Below are 24879 nucleotides of genomic sequence, written 5' to 3'. Positions count from 1 at the left end.
TCTCGCGGTCCGTGAGTTCGAGCCCTGCGTCGGGCTCTGGGCTGATGGCTCAGAGCCTGGAGCCTGTTTCCGATTCTGTGTCTCCCTCTCTCTCTGCCCCTCCCCCGTTCATGCTCTGTCTCTCTCTGTCCCAAAAATAAATAAACGTTGAAAAAAAATAAATAAATAAAAAATAAAAAATATAAATAAAAGCTCACTATGATCAACCCTTACGAATTCAGCTTGGTTTTCCCACCTAATCCTTGGTGATGGAAATCACATCTGCCTTCCCGAATCTTGAGACAAAACTAAACCTTTAACATGTGAAGAATGAAAGATAAGCAAGATACATTAACCACTTATCAGTGTTCATTTATCCTTTGAGGAGTTTTGTGCTGTGCCTGAGATTTAACGTTGCCTTGTAGATTCCCTGATGGGAGCTGGTGGTGATAGCGAGGGTGGTGATGTGCCCTGGAAAGGCAGAAGCACTGAGGTTACACAAGGCTGGGCTTAAATCCTGCACTGCCTCTTACTAGCTCTGTGACCTTGGAAACTTGACTTTACCTCTCCGAACATCAGTTTCCATTTTGCAAAATGTGGATGAAAATAGCTAATTCAATGAGTTGTCTGGCGATCAAGTGAGATGGTCTGTTCACTTCGCTGCGGATCACTGGCCTCTGCCTCGAGCTGCAAAGAGACTCAGTGGCCAAAATGAGGTCTCTCAGAGCATCTTCTTCTGTTAGTTCTTCGTGTCCCCTTTAATGGCCGTATCAGCCTCATCATAGGACAGACAACATTTTTCCAAGCTCCTTCCCCACATTACCTCTAACCTTACAACCTTGAAGCAGAACAAACTACATTACACTCATTTTAGGGATCAGCAAACTGAGAGGTGAAATGGCTTGCCCCAGATTAGAGCCGGTCCTCCCGTCACCCAAGCTGGTGCCTTTTCCACTCTCCGCCCCACCTCCCGCTCCTGGCTGCTAAGCTGTGACCCCCTCCATTGTTTTCAATGAGATCTCTGAAGGGAAGAAAAAGAAATTTCCTATCAGGACCCCTCCAAAAATATTGATTGAAGTCTTGTTCACCAAAAACTACAAATTATTGTTGAGAGAAATTAAAGATCTAAATAAATGGAGATCTGTATTCATGGATCAGACAGCTCAATATCACTGAGGTAGCGATTGATCAGTAAATTCAACAATCCAAAAAAAAAAAAAAAAAAATCCCAGCAGGCTTTTTGCAGACAATGACAAGCTGGTCCTAATATTTGCAGAGAAATGCCAAGAACCTAGAGCACCCAAAACACAATTTGGAACACAGTTGGAGGACTTATACTTCCTAATTACAGAACTTAACATAAAGCTACAGTAATCAAGACTGTGTGGTACTGACCATAAAGAGAAACATGTAAATCAATGCAATAAAACTGAGAGTCCAGAAATAATCCCTTACGTTTTCAGCCAATTGATTTTCAACACACGCACCAAGGCAACTCAAAGGAGAAAGGATCATCTTTTTGAAATAGTGTACTGGAACATGTGGATATCCACCTGCAAAAAAAAAAAAAAAAAAAAAAAAAAAATATATTCCTACTCACACCATACTTAGAAATTAACTCAAAATTAATCAAAGCCTCATGTAAAAGCTAAAACTATAAAAGATTAAGAAGAAAATCTAAAATATCCTAAAATCTAGGGAAAAATCTGTATGACCTTGAATAGGCAAAGATTTCTTAGATAAGACACCAAAAGCACGATTCAAAATAGAAAAAAAAAAAAAAAGATTCAGTGGACTTAAACCCACATTACACCTCCTGGAATGAAAAAGACAGGTAATAACAAAGGTTAGTGAGGATGGAGAGAAACTGGAACCTTCATGACTTTCTGATGGAATTGCAAAATTTGCAGTTTCTCAAAAAGCTTAACATAAATTTACCATGCAAGCCAGGAAGTTCACTCCAAGAGCAATGGGAACATACATCCATACAACAGCTTGAACTTGAGTGCTCACAGCAGCATTATTTATAAAAGTACCAAAGTAGAAACAATCCAAATCCAAACCTCAGTCAACTGAGTATGGATAAATAAAATGTAGCATATCCATACAATGTAACACTATTTAGCAATAAAAAGGAACAAAATACCAGGGTGCCTGGGTGGTCCCCACCTTGAGTGTCCAACTCTTGATTTCTGCCCAGGTCATTATTCATTGGCTCTGGCTCCACGCTGAGTGTAGAGCCTGCTTAAGATTCTCTCCCTCTGCCCCTCTCCCCTACTCGCATTCTCTCTCCCTCTAAAATAAACGTTTTTAATGTTTATTTATTTTTGAGAGAGAGAGAGAGAGAGAGAGAGCACGAGCAGGAGAGGGGCAGAGAGAGAGGGAGACACAGAATCCGAAGTGGGTTCCAGGCTCTGAGCTGTCAGCACAGAGTCTGACGCGGGGCTCGAACCCATGAACCGTGAGATCATGACCTGAGCCGAAGTCGGACACAACCGACTGAGCCACCCAGGCGCCCCTATTTAAAAAATAAAATTTCTTTAAAAAAAGGAAAAAAATACTGACACAGGCCACAACTTGGATGAACCTCGGAATTGCTATGCTAAAGTAAAAAAAAGCCAGGCACAAAAGACTACGTATCGTATGATTCCATTCACGTGAAATGTCCAGAAAAGGCAAAACTATAGAGGTAGAATGCAACTTTGCGGTTGCCTGGATCTGAACTGGGCACAGGAACTGACTGCAAACAGGCACCAAGGATCTTTCTGGGGTGATGGAAATATTCTAAAACTGGATTGTGGGAATGGCTGCACAGCCCTGTGAATTTACTAAAACTCACTGAACTGTAGATTTAAAACAGATAAAGTTCATGGTAAGTAAATTATACCATGAAACCTCTAGTTTTTAAGAGGTCTTAATCAATTCCTGTGCAAAATATCTCACACAAGGTGAAGGAGGAATCCCAGATGGGTCTGCTCCACAGCTTCCCCCGCGTTCTGTTCTCGGCCAAGGACACCTGAGCGCCTCTCTCCGCACTAAGAGCTATTTCCTGCAGCAGCTGGGTTCAACTCCTGCACCTTAGTGACTCTGAGCAGCCCCGACTCAGGCCTCCGCGGCAAAGCTCACCTTGCGGAAATACTGTAAGAGCTATAAATACTTTAGGTCCTACGGGAGCCCTGTCACTTGTCTGCCACGGCACCAGTGACCTAGGGCAAGGAAAATTCTATTCCTAGGCACACTGAGTGTCCGTGAGCAGCCTGGTTGCAAGGCATTCTCAGATAATAAATGCTCTTTTGCGGCATGGTTTGGACCCTTAAGACATCCAGGCTCTCTTAAAAGCTAATTCCTGCAAGCTAATTGTAGCCAGTATCCCTGAAAACCAGGATGAAGGCATGTAACTAAAACCGAAGCCCGTTCACCAGGCGGAGGGGCTGGAGAACCTGGTTTTAGAGCAATTCCACCCTTCTCAACCTGGACGGCATCATAAAGCCACCTGATAAGCTTTTTTTTTTTTTTTTTAATGTTTATTTATTTTTGAGAGAGAGATCGAGCAAGCAAGGGAGGGGCAGAGAGAGGGAGACAGAGAATCCCAGGCAGGCTCCACACTGTCAGATGCAGAGCCCGGCACAGGGCTTGAACTCACCAACCATGAGATCATGACCTGAGCCAAAATCAAGAGTTTGATGCTCAACCGACTGAGCCACCCAGGCGCCCCTGCTGGTAAGCTTTTTAAAAATACTATATACCTGGGCACCTCCGCCATCTCGCTCCTGCCCCGCCCCTGTTCTCCCCCTCCCCCACCCCCCCTCACCTCCCCAGATTCTGGATCTGACTGGCCCAGAATGTGGCCAGGGCATCAGTATTTTTTTTAAGCTCTGCAGTGATTCTCCGGTGCATCCAGGGCTCAGAGTTACCAACTTCAGAAGGAAATGGTGTCAAAACAAGGTCTTCCTTCCATCCGTAACACTCGAGCCTTACAACACTTCTCCCTGATGCCTGGGGGGCTCAGTCGGCTGAGCGTGTCCGACTTCGGCTCAGGTCATGATCTCACGGCTCATGAGTTCGAGCCCCACGTCGGGCTCTGTGCTGACAGCTCAGAACCTGGAGCCTGCTTCTGATTCTGTGTCTCCCTCTCTCTCTGCTGCTCCCCCTCTCATGCTCTGTCTCAGAAATAAATAAACATTAAAAAAAAAATTTAAAAACACTTCTCCCTGAACCAGGGCCTTCTCCTTATCTAGTAAGAGCAGCGGCACAAAGCCAGCCGACGTGGGACCCCAGGATACTGTCATTTGCAGTGTAGATGCTGCCAGTGTATATGAGTTTATCCCAAATGGGTTCATGTTAAGGGAATTGACCCGTACATCCTTAATCATAACACCTGAAAGAAGAGGTAATGTAATTACGTAACCAGAAGTGGAGAGGCTAAAAGAAAAAGGCAGTCTTTTTTAGCCACATTTAAGAACTTCTCAAGACCAAGAATAAAACCAATTAGGACCCAGTGCAATAGGAACACAGTATTAAATATTAAAGGCAATCAAACATTAATCTTAGACCTGAGTGATCATGAGAATGTAGGACAGCGCTGTCTGCGGACCTGAGTGGACAAAAAAGCTTTGCGGATGAGGCACAGCTCTAGCTGGGCTTTGCAAGACTGACAGAATTTCAACTGAGGACATAAAAGGACAATAAAAAATTATCACCAATAACAATCATTGCAATAGTGCTTACCCTAAAGCAGGCACTCCCGAGCATCATTTGGTTCTGAACCTCACAACCACCTTATTTTACAGATGAGGATATGGGGGCTTGAAGGAGTTTTAAAACATGCCCACACTCCCAGTCCACAAGCAAAGCTGGACCCCATGTAACCTGACTTCAGAATCTGGGCACCCAGGCCACAGCAGAGAAACAGACAGGAATCCATCACTTGTGTGATACCGCGCACGGAATCCACTATGCCAGGAATGCCGGGCCTTTGTCACCAGGGCGCAGAGGAGAAAACTGCCCAAATGGGACAAGGTCAGACCATCCACGTGGCTCTGACACGCCATGGCCCAGAAAGAGGGGGTACCCCAGATATTAAGCCAGCTGCAAGCGGGATTTCCCGTTTCAGAAATGCAAGACAAGACAGGCATCCGAAGAAGCGAGTATGAGGAGGGAAGCACAGGTCTGGAGACTTGCAGGGGGTGGGGTTTGGCCGGGGGGCTGTGGGAAATAGCGAGGGCTGGACCAGCAAGGAATCGCTGCTGAGCATCAGTCTGTGTCCTTCCCATCAGGGACCCTCCAGAATTGTGTGAGGAGCAGGAAAGGCAGAGACCGTGAGAGGTAAGTACACAGGCAGTTCACAGGGACGACATGAAAAACTGCTGAGCGTGCCTTCCTTGGCTTAACCACGTGTTTCAAAATGCCTCGTTGTAAAGTGACCGACTGTGTCACCGGGTGCCCAGTGTATGTTTTCATCCCTGGGAGCACACCCAGGTGAGTGTCTGCAAAAGGCATACGGACGTGGGATCTCTGCCTGCAAGGAACAGACGATCTTGCTGGAAAGAGAGGGAATAGTACTTATGAGTGATCTCCTTGCGTCATTGGAACCCAATTAAGAGAAGTCCCAGAAGAAAGGGGAAACAAGGAAGGAAGCAAGCAAGGAAAAGAGGGAGGAGCGGGGGAGAAGGAAGGAAAGGCAGAATGAAAGAGAGGAAGGAAGGGAAGGAGAGAAGGGAGAGAGAGAAGGAGAGAGAGGGAGAGAAAGGAAGAAGAGAGGGAAGTTCACAGAAGACGTTCATTCAGGGGGACGGCCATCAAAGCGTGAATCACATACGATCTGCATCAGAATCGCCCGAGACGCTTCGCAACAGGACAGACTCTCTGAAGTGGGACTTCAGAACTGAAGCCATCAGAGGAATTGCCTGGAAGGAATCTGGGGCACTCTGAAGTCCAAAAACTACTAGTGTGAGCATTGCCTGTGGTCAGTCCACACGCTCAACGCCTGGACCTGCCCCTTCGTCTCCAGCTACAGACCATACAAACAATCTCATGTTCGGGTTGGTGGGCCCGAAGCTGCGCGAACTCTTATGCCATCAGATAAAGATGAGACGACACTTACAGTAAAGTACGGTTCTCGGAGCGAGGCAGACTCCAATTCAAATCCCACTCCCACTTCTTCGCAGCCACAAGACTTTAGGCAAATTACTTAAACCCACGAAGCGTCAGGCGACTCATCTTAAAACCCTCAAGAGACTGTTGACAGTGATCATCGGGCAGGACCCACTGCTGCCTCGCAGCTCACTGCCTTTCGTTGGCTGACTTTGAAGACCGGACTTCTTAGAAGTATTCTTTGAGTGCTAACCCTAGTTAGACATCAAAACTGCAATGCCCTTAAGCATTTCGTCTGTTTGATCTTACTCATTCCTTAGAACATTCTCCTGACATCATGGCCTCCAAGCTATCCCACATGCATTTCTATCAGAAGCATACACACACACACACGCACACCTGTATACCCTCTTTATTCTTGTAAACCCACATACATCCTTCAACATCCCATTCAAGCATCACCTCTACTTTAAAAACTTCCCAGACCCCAGACCCTTGCCCCACGTCAACCATACCCACCGCCTGTGACTGCTCACAGAAACTGAATGAGCTCCACAGGTCTGATCTCACCATATTCTGATGACTGATCTTCTGCTGTCTCTCCCCACTGGACAATGGTTTCCCCAAGGGCTAATACTTACTGATCTCTGTAACCCCAGCACTGAATATCATGCCTAGAATGCAGAAGCATTCCATAATTTGTTAATATATTCCATATGTAAAATGTGAAATTATGAAACTGATTTCTTACAGTGTTACAACTTTCTACTCATACCATTGTTTTCAAAAGCCAGTGTCAGGGGTGCTTGGGTGGTTCCCCTGGTTGAGCGTCCAACTTCAGCTCAGGTCATGATCTCACGGTTCATGAGTTTGAGGCCCACGTCGGGCTCACTGCTGTCAATGCAGAGCCTGCTTCAGACCCCCTGTCCCCCTCTCTCTCTGCCCCTCTCCTGCCCATGCTCTCTCTCTCAAAAATAAATCAAAACACTTTTTTAAAAAGCCAGTTTAAGTCAGAGAAAAAAAAATAATCACTCTGGTTTAGTTTATTGGGGTTTTGAACAATCTGAATCAGAGCCACTCAGCTTGATCCCCCCACCTTATTCATTAGATTTGGCTCTGAATTACAGAATCCGCTCTGATAAAAGGAAGATTTCCCACCATCAAACGTGTTAACAAGACAGTCTCTGACTCTGAAGGCAATTCAAGTCAATGCAACAAATACTGATCAAGTATAAAGCACTAAGATAGACTCTAATTTGTAATTCTACAAAAAGAACACTTCCTGGGGTGCCTGGGCGGCTGAGTCAGTTAGGCATTGTGAGTTCAAGCCCTGCATCAGGCTCAGTGCTAACAGCTCAGAGCCTGGAGCCTGCTTCCTATTCTGTGTCTCCCTCTCTCTGTGCCCCTCCCCTGCTTATTAAAAAAAGAGAGAGAGAGAATACTCTGGGGCACCTGGGTGGCTCAGTTGGTTAAGTGTCCGACTTCGGCTCAGGTCATAATCTCGCGGTGCATGGGTTCAAGCGCCACGTCGGGCTCTGTGCGGACAGCTCAGAGCCTGGAGCCTGCTTCAGATTCTGTGTCTCCCTCTCTCTGCCCCTTTCCTACCTCTCTCTCTCTCTGTCTCTCTCTCTGTCTCTCTCTGTCTCTCTCTGTCTCTCTCTCTCAAAACTAAATAAACATTAAAAAAATAAAAAAATAAAAGCATACTTCTAAAGTCATAACATTCCAGACAGAACTTCCCAAGGTGCTGACCTCCTGGTTGACTGACAGGCTCTTCCCCAGACCATCTGTGGGTGTCTGCCTTGCTGTGCAAACCCAAATTGCCCCCTTTATGAATCGCTGTCCACGACGTTTTCTTGCCATTTGCTATGACTGAGCTCACCTTTTCCATTCCAACCATCAATGGTCACGTTTCAAAAGTCTACTTAAATAACAGCTATCATTTCTTGAGTGGATCTATGTGCCAGGCACCCTAGTAGAGGTTTTACGTACACACAATCACTTTAAATCCCAGCAACACTATGACACAGGTACTAAAAGCACCTCATTTCACACACGGAACGTAATACGTGGTGGAGCCAGACGTGACTTCAGAACCCACGGTCTCAGCCACAGAGGTGCACACCTGCCCAAGCTCGTTAAATATTCGCACACTACCCTGCAGATGAGGTATTATTCTGCCTTCCAGATGAGGAAACCGAGGCTCCGGCAGATGAATTCCAAATTACTTAAGCCGCTCCAGTGACTCGCACGTCTTCAGCTCTGTGCTGGCTGCTGTGTTGCCAACACAGAAAAAACCGCAGCCCACCAGGAGAAGGGCAGGGCTCAGAGGCGCCTGGAGACGGGCCCCTGACATACCATCAAGCCTTGCCAGTGTATCCATTGTCCTCAGTCACAGGACGTATTAAACTGCAAGTTTTACTTTAGCTAGTTCGACTTCTCTTTTTAACTGCTGCTTGCAATTCAAACAGTCCTCTCTCATGCAAAAATGAACAGCACAGGTGAGACCATAAGGCAATGCGGTTGACTTTTTAAAAACTCCCGTACTGGGGCGCCTGGGTGGCTTACTCGGTTGAGCGTCTTGACTCTTGATTTCAGCTCAGGTCATGATCCCAGGGTTGTGGGATCGAGCCCCGTGTCGGGCTGTGTGCTGACAGCATGGAGCCTGCTCGAGATTCTCTCTCTCCCTCTATTTGCCCCTCCCCCAATCCTGTCTCCCTCTCTCTCAAAAGTAAACAAATAAACTTAAAAAAATAAGGTAAAAAATAAAAACTCACGTACCGAAGTTTATTTAGCCAAATGAAAACAATTCCTTTTGAAAGAGTCATTTTAGGGGAAAGGAAGTTGCCAATAAATACGCAACCGAAGGGCAGAAGGTTTACGTCCTTACCAGTTACAAATATTTGTAATTACAGTATTAATCAAGCACTGAGCAGTATCTTGGAACAAGCAATGTACATCATTGGCAAGCACACTTGCCTCATGCCGCAGAAAGAAGTCACTCAAGGGACAGGAAAGAAAAGTATTTACTCCCATGGGGCGCCTGGGTGGCTCAATCGGTTAAGCGTCTGACTTCGGCCCAGGTCGTGATCTCACCGTTCGTGAGTTCGAGACCCGCGTCGGGCTCAGTGCTGGCAGCTCAGAGCCTGGAGCGTGCTTTGGATTCTGGGTCTGTCTCTCTCTGCCCCTCCCTCACTCATGCACTGTCTCCTTCTCCATCAAAAATAAACATTTAAAAAGAGAAAAAAGTATTTGCTCCCACTCGCATTCAAACTACAGGGTGTTGCTCTCTCAGTCAGCACGTGGATGCCCCATTCTGGACATTAGTGACTAATCGATGTCCTGTCCGTGAACCAACAGCCTTGAAACCAGCAGATAAAATACCAATTCTCAGCAAAATTAGACCCGAAGTGCCCAGACAAGTCATATGCCAGAGTCTACCTTTGGCCTCAGATTTTCCTATTCCCAACCCTGACTGGGCTGAGACGCACTATATCCTCTCCTGGGACAAGGTCAGCAGTTCAGCTAAGGCAGCACTTTTCCAGCACATTTCCATCCCTGGCTCCCGACCCATGGCCGGCACTGCCGCCCAGGCTATTACACCAGTGGAATTGAGTCATAAGACCACGCTTACTCACCACGAGCGATGAAATGGGGGGAAACTGCAAAAAAATAATTCTCCCTTTAGAGCTTTGCTACTTCTCTTCCTGTGAATAAAGTGATATTTGTGATCATTATGTAATCAGGGAAGGATCATATTAACACCAAGAAGAATTTCCTGGGTTTAAGAAGAAAATAAGGACTTCCGAAGTAAAGACCCTCAGAATTCAACTCTGAGGTTCTTGCCTCAAGCCTGTCTGTGACCTCCGCCAACGGAGCTGAGGAAGTGAGGGGGATGCTTCCCCTGGCCCATTTCTCTACAAGTTCTGGTTGCTGCTGTTGAGCTGGGACTAAGCACACTGTTGGCCCCTTTTCCCCTGCACAGGAGAGAGTGAAAACCCGGACTCACGTCTTGGGCTTTTAGCTCTTATAACACCCATAAAGCTGTGGAGAGATGCTGAATCCAAAGAAAGAACAAACCGGCCTTCAAAGAAATCTTAAAAGCAATTAAAATCTTAGCTGGAATTTTCTTTAAAGGACACCCAGTGAGCATTCCATTCATCATCATCATCATCATCATCATCATCATCATCATAAAACTTCTCAGGACTGTCCTTCCCTATCCGTTTCCTACTCTCTCTCTCAGAGAGCACAGACGTGCCATTCCACACTCCCCCTCTGCCCAAACACGCTCTCTCAGACCTCGGCTAGCATTTGCTGTCATCCCCCTTCTGGCTTTGCTTTCTGGAATGCTCTTCTTTCCCTTGAGGACTGCTGTGCCCTTGCCAGGGGGCCCATCCCTCAGCCCCACTGCCTCCTTAAGATGTGATCCCACACATCGTGAGCAAAAGCGGCCACATATCCAAGAAGCCTACTTCCTCTTGCAAGGCAGGGGGAAAAGGAAAGCTTCTGAATGTGAACACGTTGTAGGTTTTTTTCGTCTTTATCTCACTTGCCCACCAAAATATAGACTTAAATGTATAGAAGGTGGATGATACCCGAAGTCGGATGACCTGGATTGTCTTAGTCACTGTGTGTGAGACCTTGGGGCAACGAACCTAAACTTTCTGGCCTCAGTCTATAAAATAAAGTAATAAAGTAAAGTAATAAAGTATTTTATCTATAAAATAAAGTGACAGTGGGGCGCCTGACTGGCTCACTTGGTTAAGCATCCAACTCTTGATTTTGGCCCAGGTCATGATCCCCGGGTTTTGAGATCGAATCCCATGCTGTTCAGGGCAGAGCCTTCTTGGGATTCTCTCTCTCCCTCTCTCTCTCTGCCCCTGCCCCACTCCCAGTCACACTCTCTCACACGTGTTCTCTCTCACCCTCTCAGAATAAATAAATGAACACTAAAAATATATATATATGGTGGGGCACCTGGGCGGCTCAGTTGGTTGAGTGCCTGACTCTTGATTTCAGCTCAGGTCATGATCCCAGGGTCATGGGATCAAGTCCTGCATCAGGATCTGTGCTGACAGCGTGGAGCCTGCTTGAGATCCTCTCTCTCTCTCTCTCTCTCTCTCTCTCTCTCTCTCCCACCCATGTGCTCTCTCTCTCTCTCTCTTTCTCTCCAAAAGAAAATAAATAAAAATAAAATAAAATAAGAAAATGAATTTTAAGAAACTTGGGAAGGGGCATCTGGGTGGCTCAGTCGGTTAAGCATCCAACTTCAGTTAGATCACCATCTCATGGTTTGTGGGTTTAGGCCCCGCACTGGGCTCTGTGCTGACAGCTCGGAGCCTGAAGCCTGTTTTGGATTCTGTGTCTCCCTCTCTCTCTCTCCCCATCCCCTGCTTGTACTCTCTCTCTCAAAAATAAATAAACATTAAAAATTTTTTTTTAAAATTTCGATAACAATAATGTTTTCATCACAAGGACATGATGATGATGATAAAGTGAGAAAATATGCTTTGTCATAAGAAATAACAAGAAAACTCTGAAGTACATACTCCTCAAACTCATGAACCCTGAGATCATGACCCGAGCCTAAGTCTGATGTTTAACCGACTGAGCCACCCAGGTGCCTCTGCTGGCTTCAATATTTTGCACTGCTTTGGATATTATATATGGATCATTCTCAATCATTATAGAAGGTTTAAGAAGATACTTAGAGATATAAAATGGCCTGTTTTCCAGATTGTCCACTTTTCTGAAATAGACTTTTTTTGGTTATTTGCTTTTTTTAACTGAAGTTGAGTTGACCTACAATGTTATGTTAGTGTCAGGTGTACAATATAGTGATTTGACAATTCTGTACACTACTCAGTGCTCACCACAATAAATGTAGTCACCATCTGCCAAGTTTGTCACTCTTCACAATCTTGGCTAGGATATTAAAGATTAGCTACCTTCGCCTGTGTCGTGAGTCACCTGATTCTACCAACCTGTTTGGGTGAATTCCATAAAGCAGAAGCCAAAATCTTTAGACCACCAATTCTAAATCTAAATTCCTAATTCTCAGACTCACACTCCACATAAAATTTCCAAACTATAGCTTATCCATAGCACAAGAGGTATTTCTGACCTGATCCCCTTTTAAAAAGAGACTCCTATTCATTTTGAATTCTAGAAATCAAGATTCTCCTGTCCTCAAGTTTCTAATGAATAGCAGGCAAAGGCATCAGACACAGATTATAACAGGGCTAAGTTAGAAGGGACAAAAGCGTGGAACCCAGGACCAAAGGAACAAAGAATTAAGGAAAAGTCACTAGAGTGCTTACACAAAAATACCAAATCTATTCCTTCTAAAATAGATGAAAAAGATTGTGAGCCTCTGTGGATCCAATGCCTTCTGGTGAAAAAGATTCCAAAGTGATCCCTTCAGGTTCTATGTGGAAAGGTGCCGGTGTGGATAAGTCAGAGCTTGGGTGAAAGGGGCCCAAAGAAAGGGAGGACGCAACCACAAAGTGATATGCAAGCTAATGGAGGGTGTAGCACATAGGACCTTCATTTTTGAGCTTCACATTTGGTATATAGGTACCTATGGACCAGGTCAAAGAAGAACCAGGCTGCTCCTGGTCTGGAGCTCCTACTCCAGAAAGGCAGCTGGCGGTGGGTATCTTTTCCCACCCCCAACCCTGGATTGGAGGAGCCCTGCCTTTTAATGGAGATGTAGCGTTCACCTTGATTCACAACTTCCTATTGGCTAGCTCATCACTGGACTGAGGGAAGAAGATGTATAAGAAAGATGAGGAGAGGCAGCTGGGAAGAGATTTTTAATAAGACTATTACTGAATTGCTCTCTGCCAGATTCCATGCCCAGCAGATAATCAGCAACAAATTTAATTTCCCTGGGTCTTCTATAATGAAGATATGCTATCTTCTGTAGGACATTCAAGTTTAAATAGGTGGATTGTCTGAAGCACTCCCAAATTCTGGATAACCCCAGGATCTCCTTACGTGAGAGTTTTCCCTTAGATTATCCACACCATCATCAACAACAGTAGCTAAAAAGGATATAAGAAAACCTGGATTCCATTCCCAAAGAGGCATTTAACTCTGCTCAAGCTGGTAAGAAACTAAGAGCTCCAACTGATCATGTGCTCAAATTATAAGACTTAAACTTGACAACGAAACCCAAATAAACATAACACCATAAGACATTTTCCATTGATCCCTCCTTTGAGTTCCCTGCATTTTGCTTAACATGATGCTCACCATGTGTGGCTAAGAAAAGACAATACCCTCAAAGGCAGAGAAAGCTCAAGAGACCTGTCTATGGGATAATAGGCTCAGCTGTGGAAACTCCACACTCCAGATTGAATTTCACAAGCAGGACAGGCAGGCACCACCAAACTGGGTCCAGCGTCATGGCTATGGCTTCTGCTTCTCTAATCCGGTTTCGTCTATGAGTCAAGGGAAAACCTGGAAATGTTATACTAAGCATGAAGGCGTTTCCAAGAGACCCAGGATGCCATCCCCAAAGAAGTACCTTTTCCTTTTCCTTTATCTACCCACCTTCAAAGAGTGATCACATAATGGGACACCTGAGTGGCTTAGTCGGTTAAGCATCTGACTCTTGGTTTCAGCTCAGGTCATCATCCCACGGCTCATGAGATCAAGCCCCAAGTTGGGCTCTGTGCTGACAGCACAGAGCCTGCTTAGGATTCTCTCCCTCTCTGCCCCTCCCCAAGTTGCGCTCTTGCTCTCTCTCTCTCTCTCTGTCTCTGTCTCTCTCTCTCTCTCTCTCTCTCTCTCTCTCTCTCACACACACACACACACACACACACACAAAATAAATAAATAAGCTTTAAAAAAAAGGTGATCACATTAAATGACTCAAGAATAACCTAATAGGATGCTGAGATGCTCCAGACAAAAGTCCAGTAGATTTTTCCCCAATAGGAAAATTTAGTTCTTTAGAGCATACCTCAAGAATCACATATACTTAATATATGATTAATAATTAAGCCTTCTATTGTAGACATTGACATTAAAAAATAAAATATACAGAGATTGCACAAATCTTGACAGTAATGTCAGTTATCCATCCATCCATTCAGTAAATATTCAACTAAACCAAACATCTTTATTATAAAACACCCATGTGACAAGCAAAATGAGGAATAGAAAAACAGGTAAGAGGGGCGCCTGGGTGGCGCAGTCGGTTAGGCGTCCGACTTCAGCCAGGTCACGATCTCGCGGTCCGTGAGTTCGAGCCCCACGTCGGGCTCTGGGCTGATGGCTCAGAGCCTGGAGCCTGTTTCCGATTCTTGTCTCCCTCTCTCTCTGCCCCTCCCCTGTTCATGCTCTGTCTCTCTCTGTCCCAAAAATAAATAAACGTTGAAAAAAAAATTTAAAAAAAAAAAAAAAGAAAAACAGGTAAGAAATAGACTTTGCCTTCAAAAACTAAGTCAAGACACAAACACAAAAACAAAAATAAAATCAAAACCAAAAAAATAAAGAAAATAAAAATATAATAGAAAGTAGAAAAAAAAAAAAAAAAAAACAGAAAGTTATTGCCCTGAGAGGGGTAAAGTGCCATACTCATCTGAGCTCAGAGAAACCTGAAATAGTTCCTGGTGGAAGGGGTCAAGAAAAGCTTCACAGAGAAAAGAGTATTTCAGATGACCTTTGAAGGATGGGTAAGATTTCAACCTGAAAGATGAAAGAAAAGTGCATCCAGCTGGAAAGATTGGCCTAACCAATGGATCTGAGGAGGCCAACACAGAAAACAAGACATTTTTCAGTCTGGCTGGAAAATACGTTGCGAGGCATATAAAGCAGAGGGGGGAAAGTAGGAAAGTAAGCTATAACTATTTCACAGATGGCCTTCAATAAGAATTTGGAATTTGTATTGTAAATAATGAAAAGCCACTGAAGGTTCTCAGCTCAGGAGTGGCGCCGTGAGACTTCAGAACATAGATTAGAGGAAACTGCAACCAGAGGCAAACAGACAAGTCAGGATAGAAATATGATGGTGTAGATTAAAAAAAAAAAAAAAAGATCCGGGGTTTCAGAGAGGGTGTGAAGAGGAAGAGGTAGGCAAGAGAAAGGTTGAGTCAGGGTCAACGGGATTTGCCATCGGTGGTCATGTGGGACCAGAACATCAAAGACCATCCTGACGTATGCATTCTGGATGTCTGAGAAGATAGTCATATTATCAACAGAAACACAACTTAGGGGGTGACAAAGCCTGTGGAGCCCCTAAATGTTTATGTTTGGCCATCAGATGGCATTGTGGAGCTGGTGCCAGGAAGACACTCAGGGGAAAATACAAAGGTCTCATTCAGGTGGCTCAGTCGGTTGAGCATCCAACTTTGGCTCAGGTCATGATCTCATGGTTCATGGGTTTGAGCCCCATGTCGGGCTCTGTGCTGACAGCTCAGAGCCTGGAGCCTGCTTCCGATTGTCTCCCTCTCTCTCTGCCCCTCTCCTGCTCGCTCTCTCTCTCTCTCTCTCTCTCAAAAGTAAACATTAAAAAAGCAACGGTTTCATTCAGTCCGGTTACTTCACCCCCCTGTGATATTTGCCACCATGGACCCCTCTCCCCTTGAAATTCTCCTCTTGGCTTTCTGGACGATACGCTTTCCTTGTTTTCCTCCTCCCTCCAGGCAACTCCAGTCTGGGCTCTGTGAGCTCGTCTGCTGCTACCTGTCCCACGAGCATCTTCCACAGAGCTCCCCCCTTAGTCCTTCTCTCATGTTCCATCCTGTCCCTGAAAGGCCTGTGTGCTGTTGTCTAACTTCACCTCTGTGCAGGCGGCTGCTGTAGAAGGCCGTGGTGGGGCGTTCAGGCTCTGAAAGCAGAATGGGCTCAAATCCCAGCTCCACCCCCTGCTGGGCAAGCCAATGTTGGACAAGTCACTGTATCTTGATCTTCGTCACGTGCCAAATGTGTTTATAGGGTTGTTAAAAGGATTTAAGGTGAGAGTGTGTACAGAATCTGGCACATCCTAAGTCTTCAGTAAATGGTAATTATTATTAACCAAAATGTGTAACTGCAAATCTAATCTCTCTCCTGATGGGCAGGTCCATACAGTCAGGCGTCCCTGGGCCAGATCCCCCGAAGTCAAAGCGACTACACCATTTTCTCACCTCCCACAACCCTTTGTTACAAACATTCATCCAGTCGTCTGAATCCATAGCCTAATGGGACTCAACCCATATCGCTCCCACCTACCTCCCCCCCAACATCCGTTTCTCATCAAATCCTATAAAATTCCAAAGGATTCAACATGGCATAAAACGCCCATTGTTATCTCACCTCCACCTCCCCGTCCAAGCTCATCTCCCACCCCTCCCTCTCCTGCCCCATATATTTACACATTCTGCCCCCGCTTCATACAAAGGTGCTTACCATTCCTTGCAAACATCAAGTAATCTAATATAAATGTCTTTACACGTTTCTTTCCTCTGCCTGAAATGTCCTTCTTCCCGACTCCCACGCCCAATCTATTTGCCTTTAAAGGCTTGGTTTGTGGCATCTCCCTATAAAGCCTTTCCTGGCCACCAGTGGGCAGTTCAATGCCTTTCTCTCTGCTTCTGTAACAAAGTGTGTGCCCCTATTGTGGTACTCACCACACTGGGATTTTGACTTGCTTGTCTCTCTTCTCCAGGAAACTGTAAGGAGCTTACAGGCAAAAAACCGTCTTATTCAGTGCTTAACTCCCCTCTCCCTGATCAGCACGCAGAAGGTCCTTAAATGATTTCATATATTAGTGAATAACTGAATAATCCGACAAAACAAGATAATCCTAGATGCTTCATGTTCCCCCCCTCTTTTGTCAGCAGGGTTAATCATAAAATGCATGTAGCTTGACTTCAATTCAGAAGTTTTTTCTGGTTTAGTCCATGCCTCTATAACAACCAATAGTTTTCTATCCTATTACCCAACACACGTATCTTTTAAAGCTAATGGTTGGATTTTATTTTCTTCTTCGTGATTTTCTGCATTTTCCAAATGTTGTTCTCTTGATCCATACCAAATCAGCCACCTGACAAAAATCAGGAAATGTAAAGGAAAGTCTGAAAGAAGTCTAAGTCTGCAAGTATGATCAGACTCCCTTTAATTCAAATAGTCGAGTAACGAGGAGCCTAAACATTAGTATTCAGAAAGCCAAACCGGCATTGTAGTGGGTGTTGGGGGGGAGGGGCGTGTATGGCAAATTTCAGGTGACGAGATACTAAAAGAAAAAAATAAAAAGCAGAATATTTTTAAAGCACATCCTCCTAATTCAAAGATGATCCCCTAATAAGGGGATGAAAGTGATAAAGTCACTTCCCAGTGCTCACAGTGAACCTACAGGACCAGCATTGGATGCCCATCAGCCTCCCAGACTCCTGCCCTCGACCCGACCCGACAGACACGTTGACTCTGGACCTGAGCAGTCTCCCCCAGTGTCTGAATGAACAGCAGCTCTGTGTCCTGGCCTTCCTCTCACATTCTGGAAGCTGCCATTGTACTCCAGAGTCCTAGACTTTTTGATGAAAAGCTCCCTCTCTCCCAGGTTGAGGGAATGAACCGCAGATAATTGGCAAAGCACAAAAAAAAGGAAAACTAACCCTGAAGACCCAGCAGCTCAGAGATCAGTGGCTTAGACAATGCTACCACCCATTGGCCAAGAACAGAAGTACTGCTGCTCTTTGCGGGGAGTCTGGAGTGACTTAATGGAACATTTCACGTGGATTTGGAACGGACAGTAGCCGAATTGTTGTTGCCATCATTACTGGTGCCTCAGCAATAAGTTTCTGATATTTATACCATAATCACAACAGCAGCAGGCCTATGATTCAGCGCTGCATCAGAAATTGAGGTTCTGGGAATGCGGAGCAGGAAATCCGTTCAGACTTTAAAAGAAGGAGCGAAGGGAGATGAGCAAAGTGCCCTAATGGGAAAAATACATGGAGTCAGAGGCAGACAACACCCGGAGACTTCCACATACTGCACACTGACCGCACGAAGTACAGTCCTATAAGGAATCTAATTTAATCCCCACTAAAATTCTGCAAGACTAGCACTTTTGTGCCCATTATTAAAGTGGGTAAGGGCCAAAGAAGCTACAGACGTGCATAAGCTCACAGCTCAGACACAGCAGGGCTGGTATGAACTCCATTCTACCTGTTCTGTTCCCAAAGCCCATTCGGATTCCATCAGACCACAACCACCTACTCTCACTTCTCAACTTGTTTAGGGCAGACACTGAGTCTACAAGATTGTTTTCTTCTTGTAATCACAATCTCCTGCTGGGGTGTTAAAGAGTCAATGTTTTCGGTTTAAAGGTTAGATGTTGAACAGAGGAATGCACACTCTTGGAAATCTGGTGCCAAGGAATCTCCGTATCCAGAGGAACTCTTTTTTTCCCCGTCTCTCTCTTTCCTGCCCATTTCTCTCTCCCCTATAAAATCCTCTGCCTAACTACAGATACAATCTCAGTTTAAAGCTGCACTGTCCAGTCCAACAGCCACTAGCTACATGCGGTGACTGAGCATTTGAAATGTGGCCAGTCCAAATTAATATGTACTCTACATAGACAAATATATACTGGATTTCTAAGATTTCATACAAAAATAAAAATACAAAATATCTCGTTAATGATTTTTATACTGATTACATGGTAACATGATATTTGTGATATAGTAAGTTAAATAGTTATCACTAAAAATAAATTTCAGAGACTAGCGAACAATACAGTCAGGATGGCTAAAGGTGATCCCAAGAAACCAAAGGGCAAGATGTCTGCTTATGCCTTCTTTGTGCAGACGTGCAGAGAAGAACATAAGAAGAAAAATCCAGAGGTCCCTGTCAATTTTGCAGAATTTTCCAAGAAGTGCTCTGAGAGGTGGAAGACAATGTCTGGGAAAGAGAAGTCTAAATTTGATGAAATGGCAAAGGCAGACAAAGTGCGCTATGATCGGGAAATGAAGGATTATGGACCAGCTAAGGGAGGTCTGGATTCTTCCTGTTCTGTTCAGAATTCCGCCCCAAGATCAAATCTACAAACCCTGGTATCTCCGTTGGAGATGTGGCAAAGAAACTGGGCGAGATGTGGAATAACTTAAGTGACAGTGAAAAGCAGCCTTACAACAACAAGGCAGCGAAGCTGAAGGAGAAGTATGAGAAGGATGTCGCTGACTATAAGTCTAAAGGAAAGTTTGATGGCGCAAAGGGTCCTGCAAAAGTTGCCCGGAAAAAGGTGGAAGAGGAAGATGAAGAAGACGAGGAGGAAGAAGAGGAGGAGGAGGAGGAGGAGGAGGAGGATGAATAAAAAAAACTGTTTATCTGTCTCCTTGTGAATACCTTAGAGTAGGGAGCGCCGTCATTGACACCTCTCTTATTTGAGGCGTGTCTGTTGCCCTCGTTAGGTTTAATTACACAATCGGGTCATGGTCATATTGTAGTCTCTTCAAAGTGCTCTAGAAATTGTCAGTGGTTTACATGAAGCGGCCATGGGGGTCTGGAGCACCCTGAAACTGTATCAAAGTTGTACATATTTCCAAACATTTTTAAAATGAAAAGGCTCTCGTGTTCTCCTCACTCTGTGCACTTTGCTGTTGGTGTGACAAGGCATTTAAAGATGTTTCTGGCATTTTCTTTTTTGAATTTGTAAGGTGGTGTTAACTCTATGGTTATTGGCTAGAAATCCTGAGTTCTCAACTGTACATATCTATAGTTTGTAAAAAAAAAAAAAAAAAAAAAAGGACAGAACAACCGAGACAAAATCTTGATTGATGCTCCTTGCGTGGCTTGAGGCTGTGGGGAAGATGCCTTTTGGAGGGGCTGTAGCTCAGGGCGTGCACTGTGAGGCTGGGCCTGTGGACACTGCAGTGGGCATCTGTTTAGCTTCAGGTTGTCTTGTTTCTGTATATAGTGACCTAGCATTCTGCTGGCATTCTTAGCTGTGGAAAAGGGGGGGGGTCAGCTGGCATGAGAAGTGTTTGGATCTTTTTTAGTTAAGTGCGGTAGTTTTAAACTGTTTTGAAACAAACCGTAGAACCCTTCATTGTCAGCAAAGCGAAGAGCCACTGCATCAATGAGAGTTCAAGAACCTTCTGTACTAAACACAATTTGCAACGTTCTGTTATTTTTTTGTATGTTTAGAATGCCGAAATGTTTTTGAAGTTAAATAAACAGTATTACATTTTAAAAAAAAAATAAAAAATAAAAAAAAAAAATAAATAAATTTCACCTGTTTCCTGTTTACTTTTCAATGGGACTACTAGAAAATGTTAAACCACAGATGCAGAAAGTCCTCCATTTCTACTGGCTAGCACTCATTTAAAGACATGCAGGGGCACCTGGGTGGCTCAGCTGCTTGGGTGTCTGACTTTGGCTCAGGTCATGATCTCACGGTCTGTGAGTTCGAGCCCCACGTCGGGCTCTATGCTGACAGCTCAGAGCCTGGAGCCTGCTTCGGATTCTGTGTCCCCCTCTCTCTCTGCCCCTCCCCTGCTCATGCTCTGTCTCTCTTTGTCTCAAAAATAAATAAAAACATTAAAAAAAAATTAAAGACACGCAAACATGCTTTTGTAAATAAAGACATTTCATACCTTAATTAGTACAAGATAAGAGCATGAAACCAAAATCTATTTCTTCCTCAGCTGATAGAAAACTACCACCTGATGTTCAATTAAGACAGCTATAATTATTAACCAGGAGTTTCACGTTGTGAAGAAACTAATGAAGCCAGATTTGCTCTGATTGTGTGTCTTACGGGTGACTGACTTGTTCACTAATTATCCCAAAGTTTTTATCCTGCAAACTGCATTAATAATAGTGTAATTTATATTCTAGGAGCATGTGCCCAATAGGGCTCAACAAAGAACTTCACATCTTATGTCAAGGAAAGTAGGGCTGTTACCAGTGTTCCTAAAGCTGTGGAATCGTCTCATCCCTGTTGAGCTCAACACCTTCAAAGTAGAGGGAAATCTCATCGTAAGCAAGACCAGTCATACCTTAAGAGGAAAGCAATTCAGCTTCCAAGGTTCCCTCCAGGCTAACTGACTAAGGGTTCTTGGCAGCTTTTCCTTATCTCATCAAAAAAAAAAAAAGCAACAACAACAAAAACCCTGGAGGGATGCCTGGGTGGTTCAGTCGATTAAGCATCTGACTTCGGCTTGGGTCATGATCTCACCATACATGGGTTCAAGCCCTGCATGGGGCTCTGTGCTGATGGCTCAGAGCCTGGAGCCTGTTTCAGATTCTGTGTCTGCCCCTCTGCTACTCGCACTCTGTCTCTGTCTCTCAAAAATAAGTAAATAAATGTTAAAATTAAAAAAAAAAAAACCTGGAGAAAAATGGCCTTAGAGAAATCGACGAGCCAATGAACTCCTAAAAACAAGATATATTCAAAGTTCCAACCAAAGATTTATAGGACAGGTCTAGTCAATGGCTCTCCAGGATGACAAACTACTGGTGCAAACCACTAGGAGTTCCCTCCTGTACAGGGCCCTCAGAACAATGGTGACTTGGGGGGCACCGAGGTGGCTCAGTCGGTTAAATGACTGACTTCGGCTCAGGTCACGATCTTGCAGTTTGTGGGTTTGAGCCCCACATCAAGGCTCTGCACTGACAATATGGAGCCTGCTTGGAATTCTCTCTCCCTCTCTCTCTCAAGATAAATAAATAAACATAAAAAAAAAAATAGTGACCCGGGACTAGAACATCAGCAAGGGTGAGGGCCAACAAGAATGCCCCCTGCCTGCCCAACAATTTTGAAGAGCCTCCTCTTGCCTTGGACCAGGCTCTGTGTCCATCATGATGCTGAGTTTCCAGACAGGGGGAGGCTGGGCTAATTGATTTCTCAAGTTCACCTTCAAAACCAGACTCTGATCCTCTGGTCTCCACAGAAAGGAACACACCCAACAAGTTAAATTGAAGTAAAAAGAAATACCCTTGGCCTGAGGTCTCCTAGGAGTCCATTTGAACAGTCCACAAAGCAAACTCAACAGAGATCTTCTGCCAGCTCTTCTCAATTTTCTCTGCTATGTGTGATATTTTCCATGGATCAGACCAGAGATGTTGGTTGTAAATGACAGTCAGATGTTTAAACAATTTTGTTGCTGAAACATGATAATTTCCAGAAGCCCCCTTTCTATACATGGTATCTCTGGGTGAGACCCACCACAAAGAAAATGAGTTGTACAAGAAGAATGGCAGAAGATCTGGAAATTAACCAGGAAACTGGACCACAGCATGCCTCAAACAAAACAAAAAATCATTAATAGGAAACAGGCCAGTTTTTAAGGGTCATGGAAAGAATACACACTGGGTTCTTGGCAACTGGCTATGTTTCAAAGTCAGTAACCTCCAACTTGTCAGGGAGGATTGTGGTTAATGCTGCGAAAGACATGTGCTGAAAGGTTTCTAGTTGCCCCTAAATTCCTGAATTTCTAGTCAGGATATCATACCACACATGTGCAAAACAGAAAAGTCTGGTAAATTTTAAATGGTTCCTGCTGTAAGTAAACTCAATATATAAAATTTTAACTTATAAAATCAATACATTAGGAGGTAATCATCCATATCAAAAAAGAATTAACTTCAACCTCTTTTTAAGTAAATTTTTTCCTATTCAGATATTAGGTTGAATCACACAAAATTGCCAGTTTTTGACTATTTTGACCAAATAAAACCAAAATCCTGGCAATCCCGTGTGGTTCAATCTATACATTTCATTACTAGAAAAATTTTAAGGGAGAACTAGGAATCCCTACAATTTCAAAATAGAGATTTTTAAAGCACTTCCCAAATAACAATTCACGGTCAACAGGAAAACATTTTGTCCCACGATTTCAATTTTGATCTACATAATTTTTCAGTAACATACCTATACCCTGTCTTAATCTGAGTATTACAGGATGTAGTCAGTGATCACCAAGAATCTGGGGAATAAATTTGGCAATGCCTAAAATCATAGTATTAACTCCACATTTATATATTTCCACATTTCAAAGTAGCTTTAATTGAAATCAGTCATTAAGCTACATCCCTAAATCTTTTGTGAAACTGAAACAAAGATGGAAGAAAGGGGGGGGGGGGAGGAAAGATGGACTAATTTCGATTATCAGAAATCTACACATCCAAATGAGGCCTGCGTTCAAAGGCGTCCCCGTGGAACACTATGTATCTCTTCCCAGGTGGCACTATCATATTGCTCGGAATGCTTCCGGAATTACTCTCGGAACTGCCTTCAAATCTGCATAAGAAAACCAGTATATTACTCAACAGTCCTATTTCTCCTTTTCCTTCTTGCTTTCAAATTCCAAACTGGGGGGCGCCTGGGTGGCGCAGTCGGTTAAGCGGCCGACTTCAGCCAGGTCACGATCTCGCGGTCCGTGAGTTCGAGCCCCCCCCCCCCCCCCCCCCCCCCCGTCGGGCTCTGGGCTGATGGCTCGGAGCCTGGAGCCTGTTTCCGATTCTGTGTCTCCCTCTCTCTCTGCCCCTCCCCCGTTCATGCTCTGTCTCTCTCTGTCCCAAAAATAAATAAACGTTGAAAAAAAATTAAAAAAAAAAAATTCCAAACTGGGGTCGACCACTATTAACCTTATTTCACAAACGTGGATCCAATTGGTTTGGGGTTATTTGCTAAATAATACATCACCTGTCCAAACCCGTAGAACGTACAACACCAAGAGTGAGCCCTAATGTAAATGATGGACTTTGGATGGTGATGATGTTCAATACAGGCTTATCAACCATGACAAACGTACCCCCTGGCGAAGAATGTTGCAAACGGCGGAGGCTGTGCACGTGTGAAGGCAGTGGGTATATGGGAAATCTCCACACCCAACTGCGCCGTGAACCTAAAGGTGCTCTAAAAATGACAAAACCTTAATTTTAAAAAAATGACATAGGAATAAAATTAAAAACCTATCTTAGGAATGGGACATTTGTGTACACTGAGGATACCCATGTGCCCACATTCCCTGGTTGTCCCCTTATCCCTCTTCTCCACCATCAGTACCCTCCACCCTCCGAGGAGAAAAAACAGGTGTGTTGTCTTTAAACCAAGGCGATTAGGAATGAGCCGCTGGGGAATGTCCCTAGGGTGGCCAGCCCCAGTCCCACCTAGTGACTTTGGTGTCTTCCTTCACTTTCTGCCTCTACTGACGCATGGGCACACCACTGCGCAGCGTGATGGATTCGTGAAGGAGCCTCTCCACGTGAGAATAACTGCCAACGTTTTCAGAGTTTACTTGAACAATTACAATGACCCATAAGCGAAAAATATTTCTTACGTCCAAGTCAAAGCAAGTGGATGTTCTCTTTGGGGATAAAGGCCAAGAGGTAGAGCTCCTCTCGCGGACAGACAGAGGCGAAGGAGGCCATCCCATCCCCGCGTGCGAAGGGCGTGAGGACCTGGGGTCTAGGGGACCCTGGCAGGCCCGGCCCGGGGCTCTGAGGCACGAGGCTTAGCGTTCTCGCCCGCCGCCAGGAACCCTCCAGCGCGCTCACCCGCCTGGTGGCCGCGACCCTTTTATAGACGCGCGGGGAAGCTGTCCAATGAGCTCAGCCCTCTCTGGGGCGCCCTCCGTGTTCCACCAATCAGGCGCTGCTACGCAATCCCGAAGCTGATTGGTCAGATCCAGGGGGCGGGGTTGGGAAAACACTGGGGCGGGCCCCAGGTGGGAGCGCTCTCGCGGCGCCTAGAGGAGGGAGACTGGTGGTGAATGCGCGCTGTTCCAGTTAGCGTAGGGGCCCTCAATCAGGAGGTCCTGTGCGGCGACGAGAGCGGTTTCAGGGGAACCCGAGGAAGAGAGAGCC

The 24879-nt window shown here is 44.9% G+C and overlaps 1 protein-coding gene and 1 long non-coding RNA gene across 2 annotated transcripts; one reads left to right on the top strand and one right to left on the bottom strand.

The window, feature by feature from the left end:
• Positions 1-101: 101 nt before the first annotated feature.
• Positions 102-24542, bottom strand: LOC125155860 (uncharacterized). Its single transcript, XR_007148384.1, has 4 exons — positions 24354-24542; positions 1435-1532; positions 544-666; positions 102-450 (listed from the first exon to the last, which is right to left on the bottom strand). It is a non-coding gene; the product is annotated as an uncharacterized LOC125155860 (long non-coding RNA).
• On the top strand, positions 18801-20240 carry LOC125155856 (high mobility group protein B3-like). The gene is given in 2 exon segments (XM_047841618.1): positions 18801-19062; positions 19065-20240. Coding segments are annotated over 2 exon segments (567 nt in total). The 5' UTR covers positions 18801-18812; the 3' UTR covers positions 19382-20240.
• Positions 24543-24879: the final 337 nt, after the last annotated feature.

Source organism: Prionailurus viverrinus, chromosome F1 (genome assembly GCF_022837055.1).
Source record: "Prionailurus viverrinus isolate Anna chromosome F1, UM_Priviv_1.0, whole genome shotgun sequence".
Lineage (NCBI taxonomy): Eukaryota > Metazoa > Chordata > Mammalia > Carnivora > Felidae > Prionailurus > Prionailurus viverrinus.
This window is presented reverse-complemented; position numbering and strand designations above follow the sequence as displayed.